The sequence below is a fragment of the Podarcis liolepis genome (assembly GCF_965112155.1).
Source record: "Podarcis liolepis genome assembly, chromosome: 8".
Lineage (NCBI taxonomy): Eukaryota > Metazoa > Chordata > Lepidosauria > Squamata > Lacertidae > Podarcis > Podarcis liolepis.
Genome location: NC_139560.1, coordinates 25,022,237 through 25,042,679, shown reverse-complemented (window position 1 = coordinate 25,042,679; position 20,443 = coordinate 25,022,237). Strand labels below are relative to the sequence as shown.

General features: G+C 44.6%; 1 protein-coding gene across 2 annotated transcripts in view; it reads left to right on the top strand.

Moving 5' to 3' along the window:
* Positions 1-276: 276 nt before the first annotated feature.
* Positions 277-20,443, top strand: part of SDC2 (syndecan 2) — a 63,902-nt gene continuing 43,735 nt past the window's right edge. The window contains exon 1 of one of the 2 annotated variants that reach the window (XM_083517457.1): positions 277-1,217. In XM_083517457.1, coding sequence (XP_083373583.1) covers positions 1,158-1,217 — 60 coding nt within the window. In that variant the 5' untranslated portion in view covers positions 277-1,157. The remainder of the gene's footprint in view (positions 1,218-20,443) is intronic. The other variant, XM_083517456.1, reaches the window with a different exon arrangement.

The window sequence follows — 20,443 nt, the reverse complement described above, 5'->3', positions numbered from 1 at the left end:
CCTATTTATCTACTTGCGCTTTGACGTGCTTTCGAACTGCTAGGTTGGCAGGAAGGGCCAAGGTACCTGTTCATAAATTTCAGGAGTAAGTGGCAACCTGAGGATTTGCACAGCACTGCTTCCTTCTTTCTCTCCAGGGGTGCCTACTTGAATAAAATATTTTTTTGCGGGGGGGGGGACAACCAGGTAAGCCCCACCCAGCATAATCGATCACATGACGTGGCGCGCACACACTATTTTGAATGGCAATGCCCATCAAATATTTTATTGCTGGGGAGTGGGCTTCTCGCGCGCGCGCGCCTGAGCTCGTTTCTCCCGTCTGCACGACGCTACTCAGCAAAGGAAGACAGAACACCCCCCACGCTGCGCCTTCCTAGGCGGGTTGGACGAGGGGAGCTGGAGAGTGTGAGTGAGTGTGTGTGTGTGTGGAGAGAGCGGTACGTGGTCAGGGGGCGGCGGCTCTGAGGGGGGATTAGCTTGGCTTTGCGAGGGACCAAGCAGCGCCGGGGTTGCCGCCGCGCGCCCCGCGCGCCTCCCCTCCCCTCCTTCCCACTGGTTGCGCGACCTGCCAATCCGCGCCGTAATCCTGCAGGAATTTCCCTCAGGCTTCAACTAGGAGTCGCGCTCGCACAGTCCTGGGAAAGGAAAGCCGAGCGGAAAAACGGCGAGTTAAGAGCGCGGCTTGCGACGACGACCGCCGAGGCTCCGCTCCCTTCTCCCCGCGGACAACTCCGGCGCCTCGGCCAAACTTTGTGGCGTTGCCCTGCGCGCCTCTCTTGGCCGGACCCGGCGCGAGGGAGAGAAAGAGGGACGGGCTTGAGTCCGACGAAGCGGCGAGGAGGCGAAGGCGAGCGAGCGGCGGCGGCGGCGGCAGTCCGGAGCAGCCCATCAGCCCAGCCCCTTCCCCTTCTGCTCCCCACAAGCCAGCCAACTCCTCCCTGAAGCGAGCGAGGAGGAGCGGCGTCTGCAGGAGCAGAGACCAGGGAAGAGGGGGAGCCCGCGAGCCCGTCGCTTCTGCCGGCGAGGAGGGGGGAGGAGGAGGAGGAGGATTACTCGCAGGACCTGCCTGGGAATCTCTCCTCTCCAGCGCGCGCTCTCCTTTTTTTGTGGAGGGGGGGACGGGTCCTTCGAAGCCACCGCTTGCAACCCCGGGAATAATGTGGAACGTGTGGATACTGCTTGCTTTCGCCTCGGCGGCCTGCGTCTCGGCAGAGACGGTACGTCCCTTCTTCTTGCAAAAAAGATTTGTTTTTGAGGAGTGGGCGGGAGGGAGAAGCGGAGCAACCGTGGGACGAATCGATACTGGCAGCTTCCTTTCTCTCTCCCCCCCCCCCCGCTTTCAGTCGCATTCCATGCAGCCGGCCACCCCGCAAGCCCTGCAGCAAACCCCGATGCCCCCTAACTGCTGCATTTTGGTCAACTGGTGCCGATAAACAACACTCCCCCCCCCCTCCCGCTTCGTGCAGGCAGCGAAGCCCCGCTGGCTATTTCAGCGCCTGCAGAAACTTCGCTTCACTTTCCCCTCTGCGCTCGAGGATTCTTTTTCCTGCCCTCCCCGCTCCGCTAGTTAGTGCTGGCAGCCAACAGCACGGAATGTCACGCTGGCCCCATCTGAGATGGGGGGGTGTCTATTTTGGAAAAAGCCCCCCCCCCCTTCTCGATTCTAGAAGCCCAGGGGTCGGCCCCGATTTGGGGAGGGAAAGGGTGGGGGCGACGGCTCAATCGGGAGGAAGGATGAGACGCCCCCGCTGTTCCCACATCTGCTGCGCAGAAGTTTTGCTGAGGTCATTCGCAAAAGATCAAAACTTTTCGAGCAGAAAAGGGGCACTTTGGTCTTTCGGCTCCTCGGTGCTGATATGCGAGACGGGGGTTGGCGGGTGGGAGGAAAGGAGAGAGGGCAGTCCATTGTATGTCACCAAGCAGTGATTTTCCTGGAATTGGGGCCAGGCTGTTGCATTGAAGGATGTTCGTCCTGAAGAGGCATTTGACAAAACCTTGTGCTGCATTTCTGATGCTCTGTTTGGGTGGCGCCTCCTTTGTTTTTTTTAATAAAGTACCAAAAAAATTGTCCGAATATAATGGTTTAAACCGAAATGCAGAGATGGGAAAGCGTTATAAATGCACCATAAAAAGGCATCTTTTTTTTAAAAAAAAAGTGGGTGCATGAGACAAGAGTGTGGCTGCTTTTTTAGCACTGTAGGAAAAAAGTTTGCAATTGATTCAGACCTCTGATGCTGCGGCTTCAGTTTGTTCACTTTGCCTGGAAGACTCAGGAGAACATGATATGATGGTGATTCAAATTGTGATCATTGGTTTTTTTTTGCAAGGGGGGGGGGCAGGGGTGAGAATCCCAGAGACAATCTTTAAGTTCAGCTTGATGTATTGGAACTGAAATGTGGATTTGGTCAGAAGCTCGCTATATGATAGCTTCTCCCCACCCAACAAAAAATAAATAAATTATAAGCAGACTTAAGAGTTACATCCATCCCCAGCAAAGCTTTCTGGTTGGACCTGTGGGATTGATACGTTGCATAGAGAATTGGGGAAATGTTTTCCCTCTTGGGGTTTGTTTTGGAGTTGACTAACAGGCTCTTTTTAAGTTTAGAAACCAGCCAGGGATTCCTCTGGGCTGTAGCTATGGTGCTTACCCAGGGTGCCTGGAAAAGCCTGGTCGTTTCCCTTCTTGCCTTCTGCCTCTGACATATAGTGGAGTTTTAATTGTTGACGATAAGACATTTAAGAATCGAATGCCTTTCTGGTCCTTGTGCAATCAAAAACTCTTCTTTCCACCCCCTTGCATGGAAAAGTGAGGGAAAATCTTTTACTCTTTGCAAAATAGCTCGAATCCCTGCAGGATTCTGTTGCTGAAAGTGCTTGTATCCCTCGAGAACTGGGAGGTTCAGCTGCAGATCTTGAACAATATATGTTGTGGTCTCTTCCCTCATCACTTCAGCATATCTGAAACTCCTCATGTAAAAAGATCTTGTGCTCTTTTCTGGCTGTATTACATCCTCTTCCCCACTCCTCTCTTTCTGGTGTTCAAGGTTAGAAGTACTTCAGCATACCTTGAATTTATGGAATTTGCAGTTAGCACAGAGTTTCTCTCTGGAGTAGCTTGTTTGCATTTCCTATTCCCCTTATGCATAATGCAGGCTTCAAAACTACTGAATAATAATGGTGAAGCCAAGCTGAAATCTGATAATAATATGAGATTTCCCCCTCGCCTAAGGATTTTGATGTGGGTTTAGTATCTTGTTCTCTGCTCATACAGGGTCTCTCTCTCTGTGTGTGTGTGCGCGTGTGCTTGCTTGCTAGGGTACTGTCAATGGGGGGCAGGGGGGGGGGTCCTGTCTCTGCTTGGCTTAGTATCATTGAGAAGCATTCCAGGCAATCCTGTATCCTTTCAGAAGTTACAGTGAGGATGAAATAAGCACTTCTCTGTGGTTAGAAAGTGTATATAGGAACTAATTGTGGAGTTTGCTGATTTCTCCCTCCTTCCTCTTTAAAATGTTTTGGATGTCTTTGAGCTGCTCGACTTTGCTGTCATGAGTTTCCAAAACTGGTAGCCTGATAATGAATATTCACATAAGTTTTCTGGAGTTAAATAGGACTTGCAGCCAACTCCAAATTAAATGTGCATGGGATTGCAGCCCTAGGAATATCTCCACCAATACATATGACACAGCCTGGACCAACCACATGATGGAGTGAGTGTGCATAGGATTGCAATTGGACAGCACTCCTACTTTGTGGGTTAGCCCAGTAAACTTGGTGGAATTTACATTAAGGAAACTCACTTAAGATCCGACGAAATGTGCTTATTACTGCATTGCGCCCGTCTCCTGGCCTGAATGCAATGATTTGATCATCTTAATTGGCGATGTCTTTCAGTGTTTGTTTTCTTCATAAAATGGGCATGGTATTAATTAGTAGTAGTTGCTCCCCCCCCCCATTTGATCAATGGCAGTACAGTGGTACCTCAGGTTACATACGCTTCAGGTTACAGACTCCGCTAACCCATAAATAGTGCTTCAGGTTAAGAACTTTGCCTCAGGATGAGAACAGAAATCGTGCTCCGGTGGTGCGGCAGCAGCAGGAGGCCCCATTAGCTAAAGTGGTGCTTCAGATTAAGAACAGTTTCAGGTTAAGAACGGACCTCCAGAACGAATTAAGTACTTAACCAGAGGTACCACTGTATAAGAACAATTGTTTAAATGTTTGTACATTAGGATTTCTCCACCACACTGTTCATATAAAATCTAAAGGTAAAGGTACCCCTGCCTGTTAGGGCCAGTCTTGACAGACTCTAGGGTTGTGCGCTCATCTCACTCTAGAGGCCGGGAGCCAGCGCTGTCCGCAGACACTTCTGGGTCACGTGGCCAGCGTGACGAAGCTACTCTGGCGATCCAGAGCCGCACACAGAAACGCCGTTTACCTTCCCGCTAGTAAGCGGTCCCTATTTATCTACTTGCACCTGGGGGTGCTTTCGAACTGCTACGTTGGCAGGCACTGGGACCGAGCAACGGGAGCGCACCCCGCCGCGGGGGCTCGAACCACCAACCATGCGATCGGCAAGTCCTAGGCTCTGAGATTTTACCCACAGCGTCCCTATATAAAATCTAAACCTTCATAAAACCTTCGTTTTCCAGTTAATGCACCTGCTAATGGTGTCATTATCTTGAGTTTCTCTGACAAAAGGTATTCATGAAAGAGCCACTGCAGTTGGCAGTACTTTCATATTTTATTTTATTTTTTGCATTAAGTTCTAAGTGGCTGAGCTGGTAGTCCTGCTCCTTTTGTCTGCATGCAGTAAGACTGATAAAGAAGGATGGTGTTGAACCCAATCGTATTGAAAATCCGTGAAGACTATAAAGAAAGCAGGTCCAACCCCACCATTTATAAAGAGACGTAGGCATGCATACGTCCACAAAGTGCCTTCATTACATTAATTGGGAAGGATAGCTCAGCAGCACAGCTCAAATCTAGTTTTGGACTTACTGAATTGTGAATATTAAGGAAGAGTTTGCATTGGCCCTGTCGGTCATCTTGGGGAGTCCTCGGCTAGCTGGGGCCTGGTGCTAGTTTTCTTGATGAACTAAAGACTGCACGCATTAAGCGTGTTTACATAGAAGTCTCGTTGAGATGAATTATGCTTCTTCAGAGTAAATGGATGTAGAATTGATGGTGCAAGTGAATAACGCACTCGGCGTGGTCTTCTGCTACCCAGCACAAGCACTTTACAATTTTCTCTGGAGCTTTTTAGACTGAAAACAGCACCATGTGGATTTTCTGCAGAGACTACATCTGAGCTGACATGCAGCGTTGATTCAGCGATGCTATAGTGCAGTGTTAGTTCCTGTTTCCAAAAGTGTAAATAGATCATACTGTTTCAGTACCATTTCCCCCAAATCCATCTGATGCAATGTAATGTAATGGCTAGAGTGTTAGACTAGACCAGGGAGACGAGGGTGAAAATTCTCAGCTGGCCATGAATCTTGCTGGGTGACCTTGGTTCCATCACAGTCTCTCAGCCTAACCTACCCTCTCAAAGGGTTGTTGGGGTGATAAATGGAGGTGTGAGGGGACAGACCCATGAGCCATATATGCCGTCTTGAGCTCCTTGCAGCAATGGAAGGATATAAACGTGATAACAATTCAACAAGTCATAGAATTGTAGAGTTGGGAGCAATCTTGTACATCTGCAGGAAACACAGCTAAGGAATCCCCAGCAGATGGCCACCCAACCTCTGCTTAAAAGTCCCCAATGAAGGAGAGCCCATAGCCTCCTGTGGAAGTCCGTTCCACTGTTGAACAGCTCTTACCACCAGAAAATTATTCCTCATGTTTAGTCCTTTCTTGTAACTTGAATCCATTGATCCAGGTCCTACTCTCCAGAGCAGGAGAAAACAAGCTTGCTCCATCTTCCATGTGACATCCTTTTATATATTTCTCTCTCCACCCCCCTTTAATTTTTTCTTTTTGGAGAGGTAAGTTATCATCAATAGTTTCCCGGAAAGAAAAAAAAGCTGGTAGAACTGGAGATGTTTTATTTTATTTTTGCTGCTCCCCCCCCCAAAAAAGAGATGAGGAATTATAGACACTGTGGTATGTTAAATGAAGGGGGCACGTTTCACAAGGAAAACTGCATAAGGTTTGCAGTAAACAACAAAGCCATCAATTGTGGTGACCCAGTTGTGGCTCCTGGCATCCTACCCTTAAACTATGTTTGGATGTCTTGAAAACATTCCACGTTGCCACCACAGATCATTTGCTCCAGTTGCACAGTAGTCCCAGCAGGTAATAAGGTGATTTTGTCAGCCACAAATATATAGTGCAGTGATGATGTAGCTGTTCTACTGATGGATGAAGATTCTTAGAACTTATTCTTAGAACTCTCACCTGGGTAGCAGAGATTGTTTTATGTCTCCTCTTTATGGTCAGTGCAGCTGGAGTTATGAAGGGCTTAGACTTCCCCCAAATATTCCAGAAGAAGGGCAATGCAATAAACAAACATGGAATTACTATTCAGCAGATGTTCTTACCCGCAGGACCTTCTTTTTATCTAGTTCTAATAGAGGTTCATGGGATGCGGGTGGTGCTGTGGGTTAAACCACAGAGCCTAGGACTTGCCGATCAGAAGGTCGGCGGTTCGAATCCCTGTGACGGGGTGAGCTCCTGTTGCTCGGTCCCTTCTCTTGCCAACCTAGCAGTTCGAAAGCGTGAAGTGCAAGTAGATAAATAGGTACCGCTCCGGTGGGAAGGTAACGGCGTTTCCGTGCGCTGCTCTGGTTCACCAGAAGCGACTTAGTCATGCTGGCCAGATGACTCGGAAGCTGTACGCCGGCTCCCTCGGCCAATAAAGCGAGATGAGGGCTGCAACCCCAGAGTCGGCCACGACTGGACCTAATGGTCAGGGGTCCCTTTACCTTTACCTAATAGAGGTTCAGTGCAGATCAGCTATGTGCAAGATTCAGGCTGAAGACAATTGCATCATAGATTCTGACCAAACTAAGCCTCCTGGTGTATATTTTGCACTAGGAGGCTTAGTTTGGTCAGAATCAAGTATGCACTTTCAGAGTTAACGCTGAATACAGTACTTCTGGTAAGTGAGCCACCATAGCCGCTAGCGGGCTGTGAAAATTTGTGTCCCAGGCCTTTTAGACGAGGGACGCATTGGTTTCAAAATGTGATTTTGATTTTTCCAGCTCTCCTACAGGGAAATGGGAAGAAGGAATGGACTGGAGTAGCCTAGAAGATGGTATGGCTAGCCGCAACCTTGAATAGGAGCACTCTATGCTGCAACATTTTGTTGCAAGTCCCACTTGAACCAAATGGAGATGCCCTAGCTCTAGATTTCCTTTAACCAATAGGGGTTTGGACTAGGTAGCCAACTAGACCCATCCAACTCTTGACTCCCTTTCTTAGCTAAGAGGAGAGGCCTTGTTGGTCTTTAGAAACAGTGATGTGACCTAGTCGTCTGTAAAAATTGTGGTTATTATCTTGGATTGTATATGTAACGTGTGCACTAGCAGCAAAGCACGGAGAAAGACTACTATTTATGGGGTTCCCATGGTGGTGTATCAGTTGCCGTGAATGTGATATAATGAAGAATATAAACATTTTAAATAAGCAAAGTAAATAGTGTCTCGTTAATAGCATTTCTTTCACTTTCTCCCTTTCTTTCTCTGAGAGTTTGCAAAGAAGAACAGCCACCACACTATGCTTATTTTATTTAAGGCTAACTTCACTGCAGCACGTCTATAATGAGTTATTAATTAAATTATTAGAATTAAACGGCTATTTAATTACCCTGGAAAATGAGTTAACTTTTCCCGGTCACCAGTTCAAATGTTTTCCTTATGGCGAATAATTATGTTGTTGTGATCCGGAGACTGAATAAAAGAGCACTTGTGTAGCTGCTGAAAAGCACTCTGTCGTCTTATTAGATGTGACTGTTTCTTTTAAACAGGGTTGTGTTGTTCTTTGAAGATGGAGAGGTTGTTTTAAGTCCCCTGTAAGGCACTGCTTGCATGGAAGTCATAAAGAACCCCCTTTTTAAATGTTTGCGTCTCATCTTCAGCCGCAGCAAATAATGAGTGAGCAATTTGGGTTTGGTTCAAGACACATTGCTAAAGTGGTATAACATGGTTTCCTGTTGTAGCTAGTATGGGAGAATTACTTCAGGCTGTTCTGCAAACAAAACCTTGCCTAGTTGTGTCCTTAGTTCACAAGGCAAGCGAGGAGTTTGCATCTGTAGTGCTGGTAATTTATTCCTAGACCTACATTGCACAACATAGTCTTCCTTGTTCACAGTGAAACACATTTTGCACCCCTTTTGAGCAAAGAGAGATTAATCCTTGATGATGTAATGATAGTTATGGTTGCTTTCTGAATTCTATAGTCCTGAGGAACAATAACATAATACAGCAATATTCAAAATGACACAGGTTCTCCGAAGCAACCCTGGGGAGAATGACTGTGCAGAGAGTTAAACCTTAAGGGATCTGCTTCCAACAAGCAGTGTGAATTATTTTTGTCTGGTTCTGAGTTTGCTTGGGGTGAAATAAGATGATGAGCAATATATGCATAATATTGCACAAGCAATCTGTAAAGAACAAATTGCACATCAAATGAATAAATAAAATGAAAATAAAAATAAAAATACGGTTTTCTTAAAACACTCGTAAGCACATTAACCCAATTGTTTCCAACCAAAAGCGAATTAATTTTGGATGGCATTATTAACATTGTGTTGGACTTCCTTGTTGAACACAAATACACAACACTGCATTCTTTTCTTCCTTCCTGCTCAAAACAATTCTGTGGTGTCTTGGAAGATCTGTAATACTGAAGGTGGCTATAAAATGAAAGATTTATTAACATGTGCACAGACACATGTAGGATGGTTAATATCTTTTCGTTTACATCAGGGATGGGGAAACTTGTTCTGAGGGCCGCATAATGTTTTGGGGGCCACATTGCAGTGGTGGGTGGGGCCAGAGGCAAAAGTGGGTGGAGCAACCAAACAAGCGTCATTATCAGAGTTCAGGGACACATCCCAACCAGGCAGAAACTCTCAAGGAGGGTGAGAAGCAACGCTGGTGAGGGGTGTCACCAAGAAATAGTCCCAAGGACAGGAAGCATGTTCTTCATCCTGGGTATGTTGCAGTCTGTGTGTGGGCTTGGCTACCTCTTCCGGCGAAGCATGATACTCAGTCATGTGATTCTCTGGAGAGCTTTTTTTAAAAAAGAAAAAGAAAAAAGAGCCATATGGGTGGCCATATTGGAGAAGGGAAGGTGCTCTTTCTATCAGCTGTTTGGCTCAAAATCCTTCCTTTCCCACCCCACCCACAGCAGGTTAAAGTACACGGTCCGCAGTATGTATGTAGTTGAGCCCTTCCTTTCACAGTTCTTAATCTCAGCACTGGAGGTAAGGCATCCAGATTGGAGGCAATGATATCAGAGTACAGTGGTACCTCGGTTTAAGAACAGCTTAGTTCAGGCTTCCTCATCCTCGGCCCTTCAGATGTTTTTGGCCTACAACTCCCATGATCCCTAGTTAGCAGGACCAGTGGTCAGGCATGATGGGAATTTTAGTCTGAAAACATCTGGAGGGTCGAGGTTGAGGAAGCCTGGCTTAGTTTATGAACAACTTGGATTAAGAACTCTGCAAACTGGGAAGTAGGTGTTTTGGTTTGTGAACTTTGCATTGGAATAAGAACATGCTTCGCTTCCTGTCGAGTGTGTTCCATTTGTAACTTGAGTCCCCTGCTGCTATGGGAAAGCATGCCTTGGTTTAAGAACGGACTTCCGGAACGGATTAAGTTCGCAAACCAAGGTACCACTGTAGTTTGCAGTGCTGGGACTTCTTAGTTATTCATTGTGTTGAGTGTGCGGGCCAGAGGGGTGGGATGAACGAGGAAGCTATTAGCCATCCCTTCCAACTGGTGGATCCTGCTCTCCACCTTCCTAAGTTTTGCAGAATCGGAATTAATAAAAATATTGTATCTTTACCTGTAATGACTCTTTTTTAATTTCGGTATTCATCATGAAAAGATTGCGTGTCTCTCTCTCTGTGTTAATAAGATTCAAAGGCATAATTTCTGAATGGATCTGACATTTAGGGCTATGATGGCCCTGCTGCTATTGGAACCTTTGCTTCTTGATGCAAAATTTACACAGTACATTTCTCATACACATATTTTTTGTAAAACGCTTAGAGGTTTTTTCTACAATCAAGCAGTATATAAATTTTAGGAAATAAATAGGTTTTGGTCATCTCCAGGTATGTGCTCTTCTGATCAGATGTAGGTAGAGTTTTTACAAACATAAAAGCAAGAGCTACTCTACACTGCTGTTGAACACTACGTTGACTTTTTCATTGAGCTCTACACAGTGAAATTAAGATTTCCTTCTGGTCAATCACTATCAGCTCAGACACCATCCGTGTACAGTGATACCTCGGGTTACATACGCTTCAGGTTACAGACTCCGCCAACCCAGAAATAGTGCTTCAGGTTAAGAACTTTGCTTCAGGATGAGAACAGAAATCGTGCTCCGGCGGCGCGGCAGCAGCAGGAGGCCCCATTAGCTAAAGTGGTGCTTCAGGTTAAGAACAGTTTCAGACTAAGTACGGACCTCCAGAATGAATTAGGTACTTAACCCGAGGTACCACTGTATATGCATAGTTAGGTATTTCAGTCCCAATGTACCATATTTTACATTTACATTGAACAGCGTTTGCCAATTAGTGTCAATTCTTCTGGAGCTCTTTGCAAACCCTTGCATTTTTATTTCCCTGAATAAATTGGTTTCCTATACTAACGTTAATAAGTTACCTTATTGCTCATCCTTAACTTTGGATAATTTACATATCTTTTAGAGATAGTGGCAGGGGATAAATTCAGTTTGTTTTGCCCAAATTCACATTTCCTACAACAGTACACAAATTGAAATGCATATTAGGGAAACATGTACATAAAGTATTGGTGAAAATAAGATACAAAATGCTTTGTATCAGGTGAAATTGCATGCAAAGATTTGTATGCTAGGAGAAATGCACACAGTTTAACAATAATTGTTTTCTTAAAAAAGCAAATGTGAAACAGAAATGTGATGAACTGAATTTAAGGTTAGAAAAATGAGGAACTAAGAGAAACCAGATTAGAGATATTATCAATCCTTTTGGGGATATCCCACTGTTTACATTCTTCCCCTAAATTGTGAGAGTTATCCATTTATTCCTACTCTCCGCTTCCTGTTCTCTAACCACTTACATAGGGCATGTCACACGACTGCTAAGTTTGCCTAGGAACCTTTGGTGAGAGACTTTGTCAAAAGTCCAAGAACACAATACTTAACGGATCAACTTTATCCACATGCTTCTTCTTGTTGTTGATAATAATAATAATAATAATAATAATAATAATAATAATAATAATATTTTTATCTATATGCATTTACAGACACACTTTACCCTCCAATATGCATTTCTGTACATATTATTTGGCTGGAACACTGCATTACAAAACCCAGACAAGTGAGGATTTTGAAATATGGCAGCTCTTCAGATTGCGTATTGTTTCCGAAAGTGTGAATTGGGTAGATTTTCCTCTAAATGCAAACTGAATCTTAATTTCTCCCCCACCTCAGTGTGCACACATCACAACTTATTTCTTTGGCTACAGCAGAACACTTATTTCCATCCTATTTTCAGCTGGGGTGGGGACTCTGAAGGTGTCAGGGAAGGCCTGCGGGTACCATGTTGGCAACTCCTACTCCATGGTTCCCAGTTCATGCTTATTAGGTTTCTTATTTGGACATAAAAGTGGAATGGAGCTGTTTTAAAAACAAAATGTAGCACTGGGTGTTCAGCCATTTTGGAGAGAAGCACATTCTTGGGCTTCAGGACTCTTGCTGTGTATCCTGGACTAAGATTTGGAAACATTTTGTTACCAAGTCCTGATGACAGAACGATGGCTGTGACGGAAACATCTTAATGTCTGTGACAGCATTTTTATCCTGCGTGCTCTTTAAACACTTCTGCGTTGTGCCGCGTTTGAATTCGTGGGGAGAGAATGGAATCACCACCCCGAGGCAGAAAGTTTGAAGTAACATTGCTGCTGCTTTTATTAGCTCAATGAAAATTTCATATGTATCCCCCTGCACTCAAATACTGTACACAGCTTCCAATCTTTGATGGCTTTGTTTATAATTTCTCCGGCGTAGACTCTTTGATTATTTCTTAGCTGTGAGGCTTGGCATTTCAACTGTAATGTGCCGCTTTAGAGAAAGGAATCGCGCGAAACATGCTGGAGACTGAATGTCTGTGGAGCCCTTATTTGGCCGAGCATATTACGTTTGCTGAGCTTGGCATTAGCTTTATGTTTACACTCTGGCTTTCATTTCAGGCAGCCTGTGAATCCACAATCCAGTGAAGCTGAGGGATGGGGATTTGAACTGATTGACAATCTGGTCTTGCGCATGTTTTCTTTCGCCCAAAAGTAGTGGGCCCTTCTCTGTTGTGGCACCTTGGTGGTGGAACTCCCATTGCTCCCTAGATGGGATTTATGTCAGGAGTTTTGCCCATTATGGCATAAGTGTCACGGAATCACAAAATGTTATTATATTTCCCAATTCTGGAAGCATGGCCAACCTGGCCCAACATTCCTTAAGGCACATTAACACTCTTCTGTGAGAGGGGGTACAGTTTAGGGGTAGCCAGTTTAGCAGCCTCCATCAGCCCCAGTCAACATGACCAGTGGTCATGGATGATGGAAGCTGTAGTCTTAACAATATTTGGTCACAGGTCCTCTCCACCCTTCTGTTACGTTCTTACCTGGAATACAGTGCAAACATCTTGTTCCTTGTCACGAAATATTCCACAACACAAATCCTTCCCTCAATGGTAGTCCAGGTTTAGAAAAAAGTGTCCTTGCCTACTGAGTCCTTGTCTAGGACAGCTTGGCAATCTTCAGATTGAGGAAAGTGTGGGTGAAGCACGAATTTCATCTGGCTTTTGAAAACTTGGTTACGTTTTCGTTGCTGTCTGCTGGTTTTGTGTGCTGGTTACTTTAGAGACTTTGATTGGGTCAGTAGGCCCAAATGTCTTTATATAATCCATGGCAGGCAAAAGTGAGTTGTACGGTGGTAACTCCGGTTGCAGACGGGATCTGTTCGGGAGCTCTGGTCAGATCCCCAGGTTTCCGCAACCAGAGGGACTGCTTCTGTGCATGCATGCGGCTCGGTAGAGTGCTTCTGCACATGCATGCGTGGTGAAACACTTCTGGGTTTGCCGTTTTCGCAACCTGAAGTTTACGTTACCCGAGGGTAACATAAGCCGAGGTGCTACTGTATTCAGATTTGTTTTGTCCCAAGGGAGGCTTGGAAAGGTAGGGATGACTTGTAGTCAGTTGCTTGCTTCTGGTTAGCAATACCTTTTAAAGAGCTAAACTATACTTGGACTATTTAAGTCATACATCAAAATTTAAAGGCAACATTCTCAAGCAAATGCTTGTTTTGTGAGAGTTTAGGCCACAATGCAAAAGTGAGTGCTTAAGGATATTGAAACCTATTACAGCATAAGGCCTTCTCTTTTGGATTTGGGCTGCTTTGTGCAATGCATTTTTGCTCAACAAGTGCACTTTTTATAGGCGGCAAATAGTGTTGCGGAGCATAAAATTCAGCACAATTGAAACTCTGGTGCTTTTTCTGCAGCAGGAGCAGCAAAACCATATGCTGGAGTAGTATTTGCCAGTGTTGTAAGCTTGTGAAGTAGGCAGACAAATTTGGTTTGGTGCATGATTGCTTGGGTAGGGTAGACTCAGACAGCGACAGGCCCATGATCACCCAGTGAATTGCATGGCTGTTGACAGATGTGAATCCAGGCCTCCAAAAGGCTCACGATTCTGTGACTGCTGAAGTGGTTCGGGGCACTGCTTTACCTGACCTCCCATCACTGCAGAGGCAAGGTCAGCATGATACAAAAGCACTAGTAGAGTCAATCTTGCGTTCCTGCTGGTGTGTTTGCACCACACAAACTTCTCTGCTGCTTTGCCCTCTGGGTATGCTATGGTGGTGGCAGGGGGTCAGTTCAGTAGCCCTACCAACTGTGCGACTGTCAGGATGTCCTAATATAATGCTGCTTTTTCAGTATTGCACACTGTGCTATGTACTATAGGTGGTGTTGAATGGAAATTATTTCACCATTTCAAGCATTTCTGCTTAACTGATGGAATGATTTTGCTTTCGTTGTAGAACAATGCATCCCTTATAAGTAGGGAAGGAATGAAAATAGTGAGCATATGCAAAATGGGATGTTCTTATTTGGCTTATTGTAATAGATTTGAGAACATGGACCGTGTATGACTGGTGCAATTATTGTGAAACTTAAGTTATAGGGTTTTCCCCCACTGTATCATTAAAATATCCATTTTAAAGTGCTTGCTTTGCCAGAATCTTCTTTGAGGAAAAAATAATAATCAGAAAAGTCATGAATAAATACCACAAAGATCTGATGCAGGGGTGGGCTAAAATTAGATCAGGATGTGCTGGTAGATCTCTGGGTTATTTGCAGTAGGTTAGCAAGGGTTTCTGAGCCCAAAACATTTTAATAAACCAGAATACATGACTTTTCCACCTAAGCCAGGTTGCTAAAATGAAGAAAGGTAACCAGCAGTGAACTTCGATGCAAAGGAACAGTGAGTTCAGTTCAGTTCTGTACTGCAAAGAAATTCCTGGACTCAGAATGTGTTCAGAGACACCCTGTTCAATTCTAATTGGTTGTTGTTTGCACCTGACTCTGGTTGATAGATCTTGGGGTTCTAGTAAAAACAACAAAGAAGCCCTGACAAGCCCAAAGACTGCTCATGCCTAATCTAAAGAATACAAAGCTGGACTCATTTAAAAGCATATTCTATACCTTTCCTAAGCAAGCATGGAATGGATGCAAAAACAATGCAGAACTCCCATTCATTTTTCTGGCCCTTGCTTATGAGGTGTGCCTGGAGGCAGTGTTAGAAGCTCAGATATCTAAGCTAGGGGCTAAATGGCTCCTTAAACCAAGGTTTCAGTCATCAAAACAGAATGTCTAGTTGCCATTTTGGGTCAAGATGGCTCTAAAGACTTATTTTTCAAATGATGGACTGACTGTGATTGATTCTCAGTTAAACATCTGGCTAGTTCAGAGGACAACCTTGAGCTAGGTTAAGAACTTACGAGAACTTGAAGAAAAGTGACTAGATCAAGGGACAGTCCATATATCTATTGGCCCTGTTCCTACCTCTTTTTTCTTAATGGTGGCATGGACCATTGATAAAATTAAGAATATTATTCAGGGCAGTGGGGTGCGGTAAGTGTAGACAAGCTACAACAGTTAACTATAGCGTTGTTCACTGCTCCTGCTCAGTCTGCACAGAAAAAGCATTTTGGTTCTTGAATTTCATTCTGATTATGCAGATAAAATATAACTGATAGAATTCTACAGGATGGGGTATTAGTGTGTGAAAACAGTCCAGATCCCCAGACATGCACCTCTAGATGGTGGAGATGTCAGGTGCTATCCGGGGCCCCAAGCATCTTCACTTTGTAGCAAGTGGCCGATAGCCAGGTGCAAAATGCGTCTGGCTCCTGGCTAATTTCAAACAGTGCCTGAAGGGTTATGCCCAATTAGTACGAAAACATTTTTCTGTTTGTATTTTTTGAAAGAAAGAGAGAGAGAGAGAGAGAGAGAGAGAATTAGCACTTAAATGAAAGAATGCTTACCATCAGCTGTGTTCACATGGCAGTTTATTCAGTTTTCATGGCTTTCCCCTAACAATTCATGTTGTGCAAGTCATAGAATCATAGAGTTGGAATAGACCACAAGGGCCATCGAGTCCAACCCCCTGCCAAGCAGGAAACACCATCAGAGCACTCCTGACATATGGTTGTCAAGCCTCTGCTTAAAGACCTCCAAAGTAGGAGACTCCACCACACTCCTTGGCAGCAAATTCCACTGTCAAACAGCTCTTACTGTCAGGAAGTTCTTCCTAATGTTTAGGTGGAATCTTCTTTCTTGTAGTTTGTATCCATTGCTCTGTGTCCACTTCTCTGGAGCAGCAGAAAACAACCTTTCTCCCTCCTCTATATGACATCCTTTTATATATTTGAACATGTCTATCATATCACCCCTTAACCTCCTCTTCTCCAGGCTAAACATGCCCAGCTCCCTTAGCCGTTCCTCATAAGGCATCGTTTCCAGGCCTTTGACCATTTTGGTTGTCCTCCTCTGGACACGTTCCAGTTTGTCTAGTGCTCATTTCTATGTTCGCTTCCTTGCTTTGCATTTGTAAGAAATCAATATTTTATTGTGGTGGCATTCACACTGTGGAACTCCTTGCTTGTTGACATAAGGCAGCTGTGTTTGCTGTACTGTGTGTGTGTGTGTGTGTGTGTGTGTGCCTGCTTACAACATTTTTGCTTAGGCAAGCCCATCCAGACATGTAGAATGATGACAAGTGTTTTAACCTGGTTTTTAGCTTATAGTTGATTTTAATTATTATTTTTTAAATGATTTCAGTAGGTTTTTTTAAAAAAAACCTGATATGTTTTTCTTGTAAATCGCTTCAAGGTTTCGTTACAATAAAGTAGTGCATAAATCTTGCAAAATAAATAAATAGGGTGGAAGCAACATCAAACTTCTAGCCTCTTACTTTGAGGGATGGAGAGGTTCTGCGTACCATTTAAGAAGCAAGCCACAACCTCTTGTTCTGGTGATAATTAGTACTATATGAATTTACCTCTTAATGCTGTTGCTTCTAATCCAATGAAAGGCATTTGATCTGCATTCTGGGCACAGCCTTCCAATGGAGCCATTCAGGGAAGTCCTGACCTACTTTCTCCGATGAAAGTGGGCAAGTCGGCCTTGCCCTTCTAATTTGCCGGGAAAGGTTTTGAGGTAAATTCTTCCCGGCTTAAACGCTCACGCACAGAAAAACTTTGCTGTAGAGCATCATGCACAGGCGGCAGCCCCTTGCCTAGGCTAAGCGTTAAATATAGCATGAAGCTTCACAGAACGTACCTGCAATTAAGTAGTGGCAGTCTCTCATTTGGCGCTCCGCAGTTGTCAATTAGCCTTTATTACGAGAGATTTGTTTGCTAGAGGCTTTTGTGAATGGAGGCTGTGCCCTAACTGTGGTTCTTGCTCGCAACCTGATTTTTTTTTAACGGATGTAAATTTGTGTGTGCCATTGCAGGGATGCTTATTTTAAAGTTGCACTATTTCTTTCTTTTTCTTAAAAAAGGAGCTGCCGCCCCCCGGCCCCACATCCCTGCAAGACAGTGACTACATTCTAAATTCCTCTCCCCTGTATTAGTAAAGTGGATGTCCCTCATTCAGATCATAGAATCATAGACTTGTAAGGGAACGGCTGCCTCCAATGCAGGAATCTCAGCTAAAGCATCCATGACAGATGGCCAGCTTCTGCCATCCAACCAGATGTGCTGGTCTAAGTAGGCAGAAGAAGAGAGGGGGAATGAGTCCCATGTGGTGGTTGGATCTAGGGGCAGTGGTGCCTGGTTCATCAAGGTAAAGGCTTGTCCTTCAGTTTTGACTTCTGGGTTGTTCCATGGCTTCTGATTCCAGCTCCTGGTTCAGTTCAACCTGCTGCCTGTGGCCCAGCTCTGGAAGGCAACGACTCTTCAAGTCAAGGATGGGGAGCTTGTGGCCCTCCAGATCTTATTGGACTCTCAACTCTCATCAGCTCCAGTTAGCATGGGCAGTGGTGATTGGGCTGATGAGTATTATAGTTGAACAATATCTGAAGGGCCACAGATTCTCTATCCCTGCTACCTGAGATGGGGTACTGCTTCACCACCAACACCATTCTGCCTCCAGCCAGTCCCCACCCGTCTACCTTCTTCCTTACATCCAGGCCAGGGACTGTCACTGGCTATTAGCTTTCTTCTGCTAATAGTCTCAGTGCTGCCCCATCTAGAACTTAGCAGGGAGGAGGTAGAAGTAGAGTTGGTTGACTCCACTTGTTGTGGCTCCGCCTATCAATGTCCCTGGCTCCACCTCCTTTTGACATCACTGTCTTCTGCCCCACTAGTCTCAGTGGACGCTGGTCATCATTGCCTGGGGGCATTGTACATTTTGGAAAGGAAAAAACCTTGCATCGCTTAAAAAACAACCAAGAATAGAAGACATTGTGGAATTGTAGGGTTTGGAGAATGAGCTGCAGCAATTGAGGGCTGAACACCTCACAGATAAGGATGGGAACACACACTAAGTGGAACGGGAGTGAAGTGAGCTACATGCCTTGTTATGTACTGAAGTTCTCACCCTGGGCCAGCAGGGGGATACTGTAGATAGTTATGCAAATAAGGGATTGAAAGTGACATTCAGTGATTGGATAGTTTTAGAAGATTGTTACAGTTACATTGTACTGGAGCTCTATATAAGCAGGCTGACTGAACCCTTCAGTTCAGTTCTGTCCTGGCCTGTGAATAAACAAGAGCTGTTTGAAGAATCACTGTGTCGTCTGATATGTTCACCCACAACTTAACATGCCTCACCACGCGTCAGAGAAGGATAAGCTTATATTGCTTCTCAGACAAACCCTGCCTCTTTTTGTCTTGTCCTTCAGTCCTGGCTTGTCCTTCAGTTTTGACTTCTGGGTTGTTCCATGGCTTCTGATTCCAGCTCCTGGTTCAGTTCAACCTGCTGCCTGTGGCCCAGCTCTGGAAGGCAACGACTCTTCAAGTCAAGGATGGGGAGCTTGTGGCCCTCCAGATCTTATTGGACTCTCAACTCTCATCAGCTCCAGTTAGCATGGGCAGTGGTGATTGGGCTGATGAGTATTATAGTTGAACAATATCTGAAGGGCCACAGATTCTCTATCCCTGCTACCTGAGATGCCATGGATTGGACCTGGGACCTCATCTCTTTTATACAACCTGCTGCAGTGTATGTTTATGCCCTCTGAGCACTGAGATGTGTCACCTACATATGGTTTAGATATGCACCTTTCATTTTCAAGTTTGGAAAAGCTGCATATTGGCCAGCATGGGACTGAAGTGGAAAACACATGCTTTTACTTGTTTAAATATTGGTATGGATTTTGGGCAACTTGAGTCTGCTGATGAGTAATAGCAATAAAGAGTACTTAAAATAACAAGATTAAAGTCATCATCTGGAAGCTGTATGCAGCAGATGACCCCAAACCTTTTGAACTCAACTGGTAATCATCATCATCATCACCACATTGTTATTCACATTCTTGAGTGTGACTCAGCCATACGTTTCTCTGTGTTACTGATTGGACATATTCATATTGTATTTATGTGGATTTGTATTGTCCACTACTCAGATATTTCTCAGATTGAGTTGTGCATAAGTTTCTAAGTAAATTAATAAATATGGTGGACTCAAGCTGTATAGGGATTTATAAGTTAAAACAAGCGTTTTGATTTGTGATGCTTAGTCATGCAGAATAGATTGCTGCTTCCATGTCTCCAACTGAAAAGCAAATTGCATCATTCTAGACCAGGCGGAAATTCCAAAAGTCTTCAAAAGCAGTTCTACATTGAGGATAGGTGGGCAGTGCACTCAAAGTTACAAAGGCACCCATTGATTTCAGCTGTTTTGTTAGTTAACCTCTCTCCTTAAGACAAAAGGACTTGCCAAGTGGTCAAATTTTCCTGCATCTTTCCCATGTTTTTATTAAGAAACAACAAAGATCCTAACCTATCCAAGCATTCTATTAAAAAAATGCTGGTGTATAAGCTGGGTATAAAAGTAAGGTGGCAATATTGAGAAATCAAAAGTTGTGCATTCATCCTGAGGGCCAGATTAAAAGGAAGCTCTGTTGGGACCAAACTACATGTTGCACATTACTGAAATGTGGGTTCCTATTTGCTTGCTGCAGTGGCACTGGGATTCCAGTTAGGAAAGTGGCATGGCAGAGAAGAAGTTCATGATGAACAAAGCACTTTCATTCACAAATGCAATGAAAATAAATGTTGGCTCAACCTACTTGCTTTATACTCTTGTCAGATGTTTGACTTTTTAATATCTCAGTCAAGGTACATTGGGTTGTCCTGATAGCACTGTGGTATCTGCCATTGAACACTGAAAGGTATAAAAGAATGCAGAATGTGTGTGTGTGTGTGTGTGTGTGTGTGTGTGTGTGTGTGTGGCGCACGCTATGTGCAGTAGAACAAACCACCCAAATCCTGGCTTCTGCTGAGTCAGTTGCACACCAGTCACAGGCACGTAATGTGTCTGGAACATACGGTCCAACCAACTCGGGCCTCCTGCCAAGCTGTCTCGCTAGGCAAGGGAGAAGAGAGTCTCCGTGGCACAACTCTTGACGGATTATCTCCAGATCAGCAGCTGCTGTCTGAGAGCTTGCTTATGCACACCCTGCATCATGAACAACTTATTAACCCTCTGGACCCACTA